An 11545-nucleotide genomic window follows, 5' to 3' on the forward strand; every position below is an offset into this window, starting at 1 on the left:
TTCCGAGCTGGAAACTGACTGTTTTTACAAACTCACGTTTCAATGATATTTACTCTTACAGCTTGCTTTACGTGTGGTAAAAACTGCATTAAATAGCACCCCATATATTTATATGTAACAAGTAGTATACGTGTTAAGTGAATGCTATTGCTAAAACTTATAAGATATGTCGTTTGCTTGAAGTCCTAAAATTGCAGCCTTTCAGCTTCACAGTAATAATCACCATGTCAATAAGCAAACATATTGTTTCCTTTAGTTTTTGTTGTTGGGTAGAGTGGTATTACATCATTTGATTAATTGATTTCTGGTTTGTTCTTCTTCCAAAGATTGGATTGATATTTCTTTTGTTTTAGGGTCAGCTCTATACACCTTTGTTCTTAAATATAGCTAGTGTCCTTTGTTTGCTAGTTCTATTGCTAAATGAAATGAAAACTAAATATGTATATAGATACACATGTCCTTGCCTTTGGCTTGCTGCTAGGTTTGGTAGAGGCACAACCTTGCTAGGCTTTGTTCCCTCGGCTAATCAATTGGCTCCACCTCCATGATTTGGAAGATACATTTTATTGGATAAGATAAGCTATTAAATTATTTTCCTAGGTTGTTTTCTTCTGTTGTCTTATATCAGCTAATGGGTTTGTCTGCAGAATAATTTAATCCTACACCAATATGCTTCCTGGTGTGAAAACGATGGCAGAATATGGATAAGTAGCAGATGAGATTGTCCCTTAACATCTGAGCCATATGGCCACACAAATGCCCATCTTTCTGCCCTTTCAATCTTTGCTCTTAACTCGAGAGTTGTACTCGTAAGACACGTCAATGCTATTATTGGTACAAAATCATTTGTTGATTGAAAAAAGAATAGACATTATTTATAAACCAGCAACCGAGATAGTTAAATGATTTCTGTCACATGCATTTACTTGCCGAGTCAATTTTATGTACAGTTTCCCTTAGCTTAGGCTGCTCTCCAAACCAACACTTAGTGCAATTATTTGGGCTAATAAGGACTGTCTAGGTCTTCGAAGTCTTTGGTTTGAATACAATACAACCTATACAATTATTCATACCCTTTTAAATATCATATTATCTAACACAAAACAATAATGCATTTGTGTTTCTTCAAGCATTTGATTGGTCAAGGAGCAATTAAAGAGTAGCAATTTCGCAGCTTTTACGTGTCAATATGGAGCTTAGTTCAATCAACCAGAGGGTTCCAATTATTCCCATTAAATAGTTTAGTGTGTTTCTTTATCTGAGTGGTTGTGATTTAAAGACACAAATTGGGCCACAGGTTTGAGATAGCATTGAATAGATAATACAGTAGTAAGTAAGCAGAATGTGGGTAGCATCATGAGGACCAAATAATGCACACACTGGGAAACTTGAAAGGTAAAAATTGTTAATAGATCATGAAAATGGGTGTTATAAAAAGACTTGGTCCAAACTTGAAACTGATAAGATCCTATGTGCACGTGATCCCACGTGATTTAAGCATGAACATGCACGTACAAATATGATCACAGTCAGTGGTTAAGGTTGGTCCAAAAATGGAACTTATTGCAGAGTCGCGTTGAATTTAACACAACCCCATAATGGAACTCCACTGAGAGAGAGGCATCACTGTTTTCTCCCTTCCGTTAGTTACTGCAAAAGGGGGTTTTCTTTTTAAGTTGGGCTTGTGTGAGAGATTTTCAATGTCAAGCACTTGAAACGTAGGGACATCATTACGTTGTTAAAGGAAACACTGTCCAATGTTGAATTTATAGACAGACAGGAGTTAACAATACGACAATAGAGGAGGAAGTAGGCAAAGTTCATAGTCAAGAGTCAAAACAAAAAGCATTTGAATCCGTGGTATCAGTAAGTTAAAGCTTTTTTCAGACGTTAATTCTGTTTTGAGGGATAATGTTGGGTTTGGTCCAAATTCAAAAGTTTATGGTGGTGTGTGCCTTTACTTGTCAAAGACGGCGTGTAATTGTCGTGTCAGTTGGAAGAGACATGGGTGAACTCCCAAAGTGAGTGATAATGAAAGAAAGAAGGGTGCTCCCAATTACTCCACGTGCAACCCAACAAATCCATATTTTTCCAACAGTTAAAACACAGAAAGCACTTGATTTGGTTCACTGAATCATTCAAGTTTTTCTTTTGTTAAGACAGGATTCAACAACAGTTCTGGTGCCTTCTAAATTTCTGCAAAAGAAAAGCAAGTCAGCTCCGAAAATAACATACACAGATAAGGGGACTACGATTCGTTCTTTTGAGTTGTGAAGTATGATGATTTCAGGTCCACTGCCCTCTGTGGTTAATCATTTGCAGTGAAGTGTCAAATCAGCAATCACCCTCGCTGGCACAAACCTCTCACAATGACAGTGTGGATAAAGTAAGTAAATACCATTGGATATATCAATGGCTGCTCGTTGATCCAATTGTTGGATCTTTCCGCTCTCTATTTTTTTGAATTCTAAACCTAACATTTACTAGTTGTGTAAGAAGACGCATGAAATGATTTGTTTCCAAGTAAAAATAGATCTTCTGCATCCTCTGGGAAGCAATCAATCTTTCACATTGCTCTGCACAGAGAAGTATGAATGCAAGAACTTTAAACGAAGAGGATTTTTCTCTCTATCAAGAGACTCGGAAAGAGCAAATGTATTTGACACAAAATTATTTCCCTTTTATCATAACCATCAAAGGATCAGGGTCATTCCTTCAAAAGTACGCAAGAATGTTAATCTAAAATAAAAGTACATAACAAACAAGGAAAATGAAATACAAGCAAGCTGCCGCCCATGCATCAACAAATGTCTTCTGAATTGATTGGAAGTAACTTTTAAAGGTCAGGCATGCCCTTCCCGGTTTTAGCATCATAACTTTTCTCCAGTACCACATCCATTGGAGTATCCTTAGGACCAGCTGCAAACCAACAAATCAGATCGAATCGAAAGGAGCACAAGTAATACGATTACTTGAGGAATAAATTCAAATAAATTTAGGGAACTATATTGAATTGCATGTGCCATAGTTCCATGTTAATGTTTCGGTCTTCACACCTTCAGCAAAGTACATATATTGGGGCTGTCTGTTAAGCTAACGTGAACCAGACTCTAAGGTCTTAATTTCTTCTGACCAAACTGACTAGACCGAGTGATTGAGACATCAAATGTAGAATTATGCATGAAGTCTAAGTTTCATCAAAGATACGGTGGCTAACATAGAAATGTTGAACCACATTCACGTATTCTCTCGTTTGTTTTTCAATAATATTAAGAACAGTACTGAAATCCTTCACACAAGTAGTTCTTGAGTTATTATTACTAGAGAATTTTTTGTCACTATTGAATTGATTTCAATCCATTGATTAAAGAAGTTCAATCCCTGCTATACGGAGAAAGAGAGAGGACAAAATAACCAAGCTAAACAATACAAAGAATAAAATATTACAGCTGGAGTGAAACTATAAGCAGCCAAAAGAATAAGATATACAGTCCACAGCTTAGTCAGTAACATTAAGTTGACTATTTTGAAATCCCCTCAGGTTCATAATAGCTCTGTGAGTAACTGTTAAGTTTGGTTCACATGGATGTCTAAACTGATTTGGTCGGAAAAACTGTTGTCCTGGGGTATGCAAGGGCAGATCTATACCATATAGGTGGGAGGGCCAAAAATTAACATTAGTGAATCAGTAGTTGCACCACCTGAATGTCCCGAATAGGTTTAACCTTAGAACCTATCATCAAGCCCATGGTCAAATGGTAAAGGGAGCAAGGAGTCATAGTCCCCCCAAAATTTTGGAATTTATGCATACAGGATTGGACAACACAACATATTTTAATATTATTCAGTCATGTATATGAGATGGTGGCCCCCAAATTTTTTAAATATTTATTTACATATAGAGCAATAAGTTGGGGTCCCAACGCAAACTTATTATTATTATTATTATTATTATTTATTATTATTATTATGATTTGTGAGCCGTCTAGAAAAGTTAAAAAGCCAGGATAAAGGACTTGATCCAGAACCTTCTACGGCCAAAGGAAGAGCAATTCGTTTTACTATTTAGCCTCCCTTTTGACATTAACAAACTGTATTAAATAGACAACACGGCGGAAAGCCATTACCCAATGCACTAGGCTGGTAAGGAGAATTTCAAGCTATTGTAGCCTAATCTTAATTAATAAAGAAGAAAAAATTTGTGTGGGAGCCACAACAATGATGCCTCTACATGTTCAAAAAAACTTAAAATACATGGAGGGACCAACATCCCATATTCAGGGATCAAATTTAAAATAAACAAAAATACAAAAATTCCAAAAGTTTAGGGGGCATCCGCGCATGGGCATATGATCTACACGACTTAATGATTGAGCCGTGTTGGCTTGAAGATGGTTGCATGCAATGAGTTTTCATTTTCTTTTTCCCCCTTTTCAATTAACTTCGCTCAAATCTTAGCTGCATACCTAGTTCATTTGTTATTTATCGATTGATATAGCCAAACTATTTGCTAACTGATAGAACCTTTTTCAGAAACAGAGCCGATGGAGAGAGCTCCCTTTTCTCTCGTAATAACAAAACTACCCAAAATGATCAGAATTGGCCTACTCTCCTCGCACTAAATGAGACATAATTACAACTTTCCCTTGCAGCCCCTATTACACAACTACATGGGCCCAGTCTCATAACAAAAGCTCTATATTACACTCACAGATCAGTCCCACCATCGGCAGATCTCCATTTTACTACCATAAACTTTCAAAATGGAAGGTCAACTTCTATGTTTACATTCTGAAGCTATCTACTAAGGTTCATGGTTGTACCTTCATAGTCTTGTACGCTGTGGCTATAGCATGCCAGACGGAGCAAGCATTTCAATACTAAGCTATTCTAACTGTCATTTTATCTGTTAGAGAAGGAATATAACCAACTTCGACTGCACGTACCTTTACCATGAAATATACTATGAATTTCTTTGAAATCCATTTTCATATAGGTATTGGAGAGAGCAAGGTCTGCTTCCATCACTATTGTAACGGCCCAGATCCACCGCTAGCAGCTATTGTCCTCTTTGGGGCTTCCCCTCAAGGCTTTAAAACGCATCTTCTAGGGAAAGGTTTCCACACCCTTATACCACACCCTTGTAAATGGTATTTTGTTCTCCTCCCCAGCCAATGTGGGACATTACAATCCACACCCCCTTCGGGGCCTAGCGTCCGGTTGAGCACAACTCACTGTGGGAAACACTCACACTCTTTATTAAGACCAATCGAGAAGAGAATACAAGACACTGTGTAGAATACTTCTGCTTTTTATTGTTTTTTGATTTCTTGGATGAATAACCTAGGTAGGATGGAGGGGTATTTATACTAGAGTCTACGCAATCTAGACCTAACAAATCTGAATCTTTTTCCTAAAAATATCTAGATCTCTTTCTCCTAAAATCTAGTATCTTTACTAAAATCTCTACTAAAATAAATATGCAATCGGCTCGTACAATTATTGGGCTTGACTCTATTGGGCTAGTGATGATATTTCAACACTCCCCCTCAGCACTAGTCCTCATTCGCTGCACCATGTTGAGCTGACAGCGAAAACTCTCATGTTTGCCAGTATTCAACCCTTTTGTAAACAAGTTTGCCACTTGGTTATCTATCTTGATCTGTTGCATCTCGATTTCTTCCTTTAGAACCTTCTCTCTAATGAAATGGTAGTGCACCTCCACATGCTTTGTTCTAGCATGAAACACCGAATTTTCTGCTAGGCGAATCGCAGATTGATTGTTGCAATGAAGTGGTATTGGATACTCAATTTTCTGGTGCCAATCTTCCATCAAAAGTTTTAAACATGTATTTTCCTAAGCTGCTCCAGCTATTGCTCTGTACTCTGCTTCTCTAGTTGACAATGATACTGTTGGTTGTCTTTTCTTACACCAAAAAATTGTTCTCAAACCGAGCTTGAACACATACCCAGTGATTGATCTTCGGGTATCGTGGTCTCCTGCATAGTCGACATCACTATATCCAGCTAGCTTCCAGTCTTCGCTTCTTTTGTATAAACGATCGTAATTGATTATACCTTTGACATATCTCAAGGTCCGTCGAGTCGCATCCAAATGAGGCTTCTACGGATTTTGCATATATTGATCAATGACTCCAACTTCATTTTCAAATTTATTCAATTGGTCCATGTAGAACTCTCTGTTTAACTCTCCATGCAAGAAAGCATTATTCATAACCATATGCCATAATTTCCAATCTTTATTTACCGTAAGTACTGGAGGAACTTGTATGATAATGATCTTTGCCACTGGACTAAACGTTTCATCATAGTCTAGTCCATATTCTTGAGGGAACCCTGAATCTATAGTCTGAGCTTTGTATCTCACAATTGATCCATCCGGGGTACACATTATTCCGTAAGCCCACTTGCAAGAGATGAGTTTGGTATCTCTTGGTCTTGGTACTAATTCCCAAGTCTGATTTTGTTCCAGGGCTATAGTTTCTTCCTCTATCGCTTTCTGCCAAGCTGAGTTTTGTGATGTTTCTTCATGTCTCCGGCTCATTAACTTCATCTTCTACTGCGTTGGCACACTCTGGATTTGCCTTTAGGATTATTTCTGAATGTTTGAGTTGTTGAGGTGTCATTTCATTTTCGCTAGGCTCACTTGGTTGAGTCACTTCTTGCTCACCAAGACTAGTGTCACTTGAATGTTCAGGCACATCAGCACTTAAGCAAATATGTACAATTTGCTCCCCCGTCTTTTGTGGAAGAATCTCTTCAATTTGCTCCTCTGTGTTCTGTAAAAGAATTTCTTCGGTTTGCTCCTCTGTGTTCTGTAAAAGAATTTCTTCGGTTTGCTCCTCTGTGTTCTGTAAAAGAATTTCTTCGGTTTGCTCCTCTGTGTTCTGTATAAGAATTTCTTCGGTTTGCTCCTCTGTATTCTGTATAAGAATTTCTTCGGTTTGCTCCTCTGTGTTCTGTAAAAGAATTTCTTCTGTTTGCTCCTCTGTGTTCTGTAAAAGAATTTCTTCGGTTTGCTCCTCTGTGTTCTGTAAAAGAATTTCTTCGGTTTGCTCCTCCGTGTTCTGTAGAAGAATTTCTTCAATTTGCTCAAGGCCTAGTAATACTTCCTTCTCTGAGGGCCACCCCTCTTCCATTGCACCGCTTTGATCGTCAATCATGTGGTTTAAGCATCTGAAATCAATGATCCAGTCATCCTCGTAATTGATATGCTCTTCCATCATTGCCATGAGTGCTAGCTTGTCTTCTACTATTGGACATAGTACCTCTGCATCCCATTCATCCTCTATCTTCTTTTTGGATATTGCCACATTGCTTTCAACCGACTTTTTCCTGAACCAACAATCTCTAGACATGTGGCCCTTTTTCCCGTAATTATAGCAAATACCTCCAAATCTCTTTTCTTGGAAACTCTTGTTGTCATTCTTCTAAGCTCTCTCAGGTTGTGTAGTTCCTTGGTGGCTTCTTCTTTTGTCACAATTGTATCCACGTTTGGTAGATGGCCTATTATTGCTCCAACTTTCACTTGTGTAGAGTTTTTCTTCTTCACCCGTTTAGCCATGGCTTCTTGGCTAGCTAACAAATTTTCGAACTCTACAAGTGATGGTTGAGTGGGTCATCCTTGTACAGCAGTAATGAAGCTTCGATATTTCGGTCGCAATCCGTGGATTATAATCCTCTTCATTCGAGATTCTACAATGACAAACTTTGGGTCTAGTTCAGTAATCTCCCGACAGATCGATTTGACCTTGTGGAAGTACTGAGCAATCGTCATGTCACGTTGTGAAATTGACAACTCATTCTCTAGAAGTTGTAGCCTCGTATCGTTCTTCTTTGAGAACATCACGAACGTGTCCCATGCTTCTTTCGGTGTCTTGTCATCCCAAATATGTTCTAACATCTCTTCTCCGATTGTGGTCTTCAAGGCAAACATTGCTTTGCCTGCTTTGATTCTCCATTTGCGCAAGGCGCTGTTAGAATCCTCCTTTAGTGGCGTAGTTTCACGCCTACCAACGATCTCCCAAAGATCCTGTCTTTGTAAATAGGACATCATGCATGTTGCCCATGTGTTGTAGTTGTTGAGTTTATTGATTCCTCCAACGATTTGGAAATCACCCATCGTGTTGGTCATACCTCAATAATACCAAATAAGCTCTTTCGACACAAGACTTGCAGAGTCATAGACTACTCACGACACAAATGAAACTCACTCACTACTAATCTCAAGAAATCGTTTCTAATGTAGAAAATCAGACAGATCTGCAACCCTAGAGCATACTAAGAATTCCAAGAGATCAGATAACCTACACTAACCTCGCTCTGATACCAAATGTTGAACACAACTCACTGTGGGAAACACTCACACTCTTTATTAAGACCAATCAAGAAGAGAATACAAGACACTGTGTAGAATACTTCTGCTTTTTATTGTTTTTGGATTTCTTGGATGAATAACCTAGGTAGGGTGGAGGAGTATTTATACTAGAGTCTACGCAATCTAGACCTAACAAATCTGAATCTTTTTCCTAAAAATATCTAGATCTCTTTCTCCCAAAATCTAGTATCTTTCCTAAAATCTCTACTAAAATAAATATACAATCGGCTCGTACAATTATTGGGCTTGACTCTATTAGGCTAGTGATGATATTTCAACACATCCTCGCTGGAACTCTTTCCTTCCTCCAATCGATGTGGGACCGCCACCAAATCCACCCCTTTGAGCCCCAGCATCTTACTAGCACACTGCCTCGTGTCTACCCCCCTTCAGAAAACAACAAGAAGGCTAGCACATCGTTTGGTGTCTGGCTCTGATACCATTTGTAACGGCCCAGATCCACCGCTAGCAAATATTGTCCTCTTTGGGCTTTCCCTTTCAGGCTTCCCCTCGAGGCTTTAAAACGTGTCTGCTAGGGGAAGGTTTCCACACCCTTATAAATGGTATTTTGTTCTCCTCCCCAACCAATGTGGGACATCATAACTTTACCCTTCTTGAAGACCAATAGTAATGGAAGCATTCAGTGGGAGGTTTTTTCATTGAGTTCCGTGTTAAAAGAATGAATAAAGTAAGGAAGAGAAGATGGACTTGGTGCAATAGGATTATGCCTATAGTAGTAGGTGATTTTTTCATTGAGTTCAGTGTTAAAAGAATGAATAAAGTAAGGAAGAGAAGATGGACTTGGTGCAATAGGATTATGCCTATAGTAGGTGTATGAACTGTTGTTTGCTTTTCTTGGGCCAAAGGATGTGGGGCCTAGGAACAATGATCGATGAAGATGAAAAATAGGCCATATTAGCTCACTTTTCAGAGACCTAATATATATATATATATATATATATATATATATATAAATAAAAAAAAAAGGTTTTGAAATAAAGAAGACAGAACTTTTTAATATGGTACTCAATTCAACACGTTTACAACAGCTCTATGCACCTTGTTCACAGAACCTAGTAGACAAAGAAAGAGGGAGGGCAAAAGAAAAACAGATGTCTAAGTAATGATACAATCAGCATCATAAAAATAAATATGCAGTTAGCAGCATAGTCCGTCAGCCTACTATACTAACAAAAAGGGCATGGCAACAGCTAACCATGGTATCCACTAGAACATCTATTTTTTTGAGAGAGCTCATGTGAATATTTGCAAGCACTAAACATCAAATTGGCTCATTGATGACATGCCAAAACATGCTCTAACCTTTACATCCAAAGGAATGGCAGGGTGACTCCCTCCACCCCCACCCACATTGTAGATTGAGCATAAAGAAAAATATCCATCCATGTGTGTAGCTTCAAACAAGACTCAACTCAGACCACAGCTCTTGATAAGAAAGAATAGTACATCTAAATTATTATATGATTGAGTAAAATTAATAAGAACATATAATAACATGGAAACACAAAGGAAAGGCCAACTACACAGAATTGCGATGGAAGCACATCAGAACATGTAAGTTTAGCAAAGAACAAGAAATTTTTTTTCTAAATAACAGCAAAGTGAATAGATAAAAATAAAAGGGGCAATAGACTTTAGATCAGTACCAACTGTAGGTCTGGGAGTAGTCCTTATCTTTAAGATTTCTGGACGAGGGATTATAGATCCCGAGGCTCCAATTCCTCTTGAAACTCGTACTTTAGAACCATCTTCAAGATATCTAACACCAACCTTACAAGGCTTCCTGCAAAAGAATAATGTTTGACAATGCTCTAGCACAAGGAAAACATCACAACCTATTAGCAGTCATAGATAGTGTCCAAACCCTGTTGCTGGATCAACAACTTGAACATTGGATACATGGAGAGGAGCTTCAACCGTAAAGATTCCACCTTCATGACCTTGTCCTTGTTTAATATGTTTCTTCACCTGTATGAAGCATAGAAAAGTGAATGACAGAATAAATCTGACACACTCATGTCATGTGCAACTGCTGAAATCATAAAAATGATAGAGATTCAAAATCAATGAAGGGAAACATACAAACAACAGGATTTATAAACAAAACTGCTAGAACCATAAAATAGCATTCATCAGAGCAGCTGCAGCTGTGGATTATAGATGCTGGTAAAATAAACGGAAAGTGAAATAATAACACGATTTTCAACTTAATGATATCCTACTACCCTTGAATATCAGTGGACTATAGACATTGATTGAGTGGCAAGTGTTGGGGAAAATGCTTCTCTAGTTTCATAAACATAAAGCATAATGCTGCCATTCTTTAGTTCCATTTGAATTGGCAAGCACAAAGTCAGTTTCATAGGCCATTACTTGAATTCAATATTCAGCCCCTTTCTGAACCTTGAAGATGAAAGTGAGTTAACTTTACAGATAATCATGTGATGGCAAGACCTCAATGCAGAGAGAGAGAAGGATATGAGGAGGGGGAAAAGGCTTAACCCTAAATCAAAACGACCAAGCAAATCATTTGCAAGACTTAAATGCCTGCATAGCTACATTATCAGACAAGTGCAAGAGGGCCCAAGCACAGCAATTGAACACGAGAAAGCTCAACTCTAAACCTCAAATTGTCCAATTTGGCAAAGATTTTCTTACCAAGTTTTTACCCTCAACAATAACCCGATTTTGAGTGCGAATGACACGCTTAATAACACCAGTTTCTCCTTTATCCTTGCCTCTAATGATCATCACCTATGAAAAATACCAACAAACACGATCGTCAGAGGGAGATCTAACACATAAATAGGAGAAAGTAAGGTATCTATCTTTAAAATGTTTCCCTCACATTATCTCCTCTAAGAATTTTCCAGTGCCTAATAAGCTTTTCAGCAGCCTTCCAACCCATTTGAAACTAATGCAAACACCAAGGCCACTGCTGCCAATTTCTGCACAAGTTACCCCAACAATCTGCAGTTCATCGTTCAGATTATGAATTTCTATACTTTCACTACGTCATAGAACATGGATGATATATACTGAGTAGAAAATTCCAAGAAGATCCCAGAGGTTTTTAGTATTCAATCAGTGGCAAGAAAAAAAAAAAAAAAAAAAAAAAAAAAAAAA

At 38.0% G+C, this 11545-nt stretch overlaps 2 protein-coding genes across 3 annotated transcripts in view; both read right to left on the reverse strand.

Annotated features, from left to right (window-relative positions):
• Window positions 1-2636: 2636 nt before the first annotated feature.
• LOC111437445 (50S ribosomal protein L24) overlaps window positions 2637-11545 on the reverse strand; it is a 10212-nt gene continuing 1303 nt past the window's right edge. Inside the window, exons 2-6 of one of the 2 annotated variants that reach the window (XM_023075420.1) lie at window positions 11268-11367; window positions 11078-11173; window positions 10284-10387; window positions 10066-10202; window positions 2637-2919 (exon numbers count right to left, since the gene is read on the reverse strand). In XM_023075420.1, the coding sequence (XP_022931188.1) occupies window positions 2837-2919; window positions 10066-10202; window positions 10284-10387; window positions 11078-11173; window positions 11268-11327 (480 nt within the window). In that variant the 5' untranslated portion in view covers window positions 11328-11367 and the 3' untranslated portion in view covers window positions 2637-2836. Of the gene's footprint in view, window positions 2920-10065; window positions 10203-10283; window positions 10388-11077; window positions 11174-11267; window positions 11390-11545 lie in introns of both variants that reach the window. The other variant, XM_023075419.1, reaches the window with a different exon arrangement.
• LOC111437444 (probable inactive protein kinase DDB_G0270444) lies at window positions 5565-7832 on the reverse strand. The gene is made up of 2 exons (XM_023075418.1): window positions 7116-7832; window positions 5565-7043 (listed from the first exon to the last, which is right to left on the reverse strand). The coding sequence occupies exons 1-2, from the start codon at window positions 7377-7379 to the stop codon at window positions 6549-6551; spliced, it is 759 nt and encodes a 252-aa protein (XP_022931186.1). The 5' UTR covers window positions 7380-7832; the 3' UTR covers window positions 5565-6548.

Source organism: Cucurbita moschata, unplaced genomic scaffold (genome assembly GCF_002738365.1).
Source record: "Cucurbita moschata cultivar Rifu unplaced genomic scaffold, Cmos_1.0 Cmo_Scf00063, whole genome shotgun sequence".
NCBI classification, from domain to species: Eukaryota; Viridiplantae; Streptophyta; class Magnoliopsida; order Cucurbitales; family Cucurbitaceae; genus Cucurbita; species Cucurbita moschata.

Bases quoted from the DNA above. Each gene is read 5' to 3' on its own strand.
- LOC111437444 (XM_023075418.1), bottom strand. From the start codon at position 7,379: ATGTCTAGAGATTGTTGGTTCAGGAAAAAGTCGGTTGAAAGCAATGTG. The intron at 7,044-7,115 runs GAGCAAATTGAA...CAGAACACAGAG, and splicing joins AGGAAGTATTACTAGGCCTT to GAGCAAACCGAAGAAATTCT.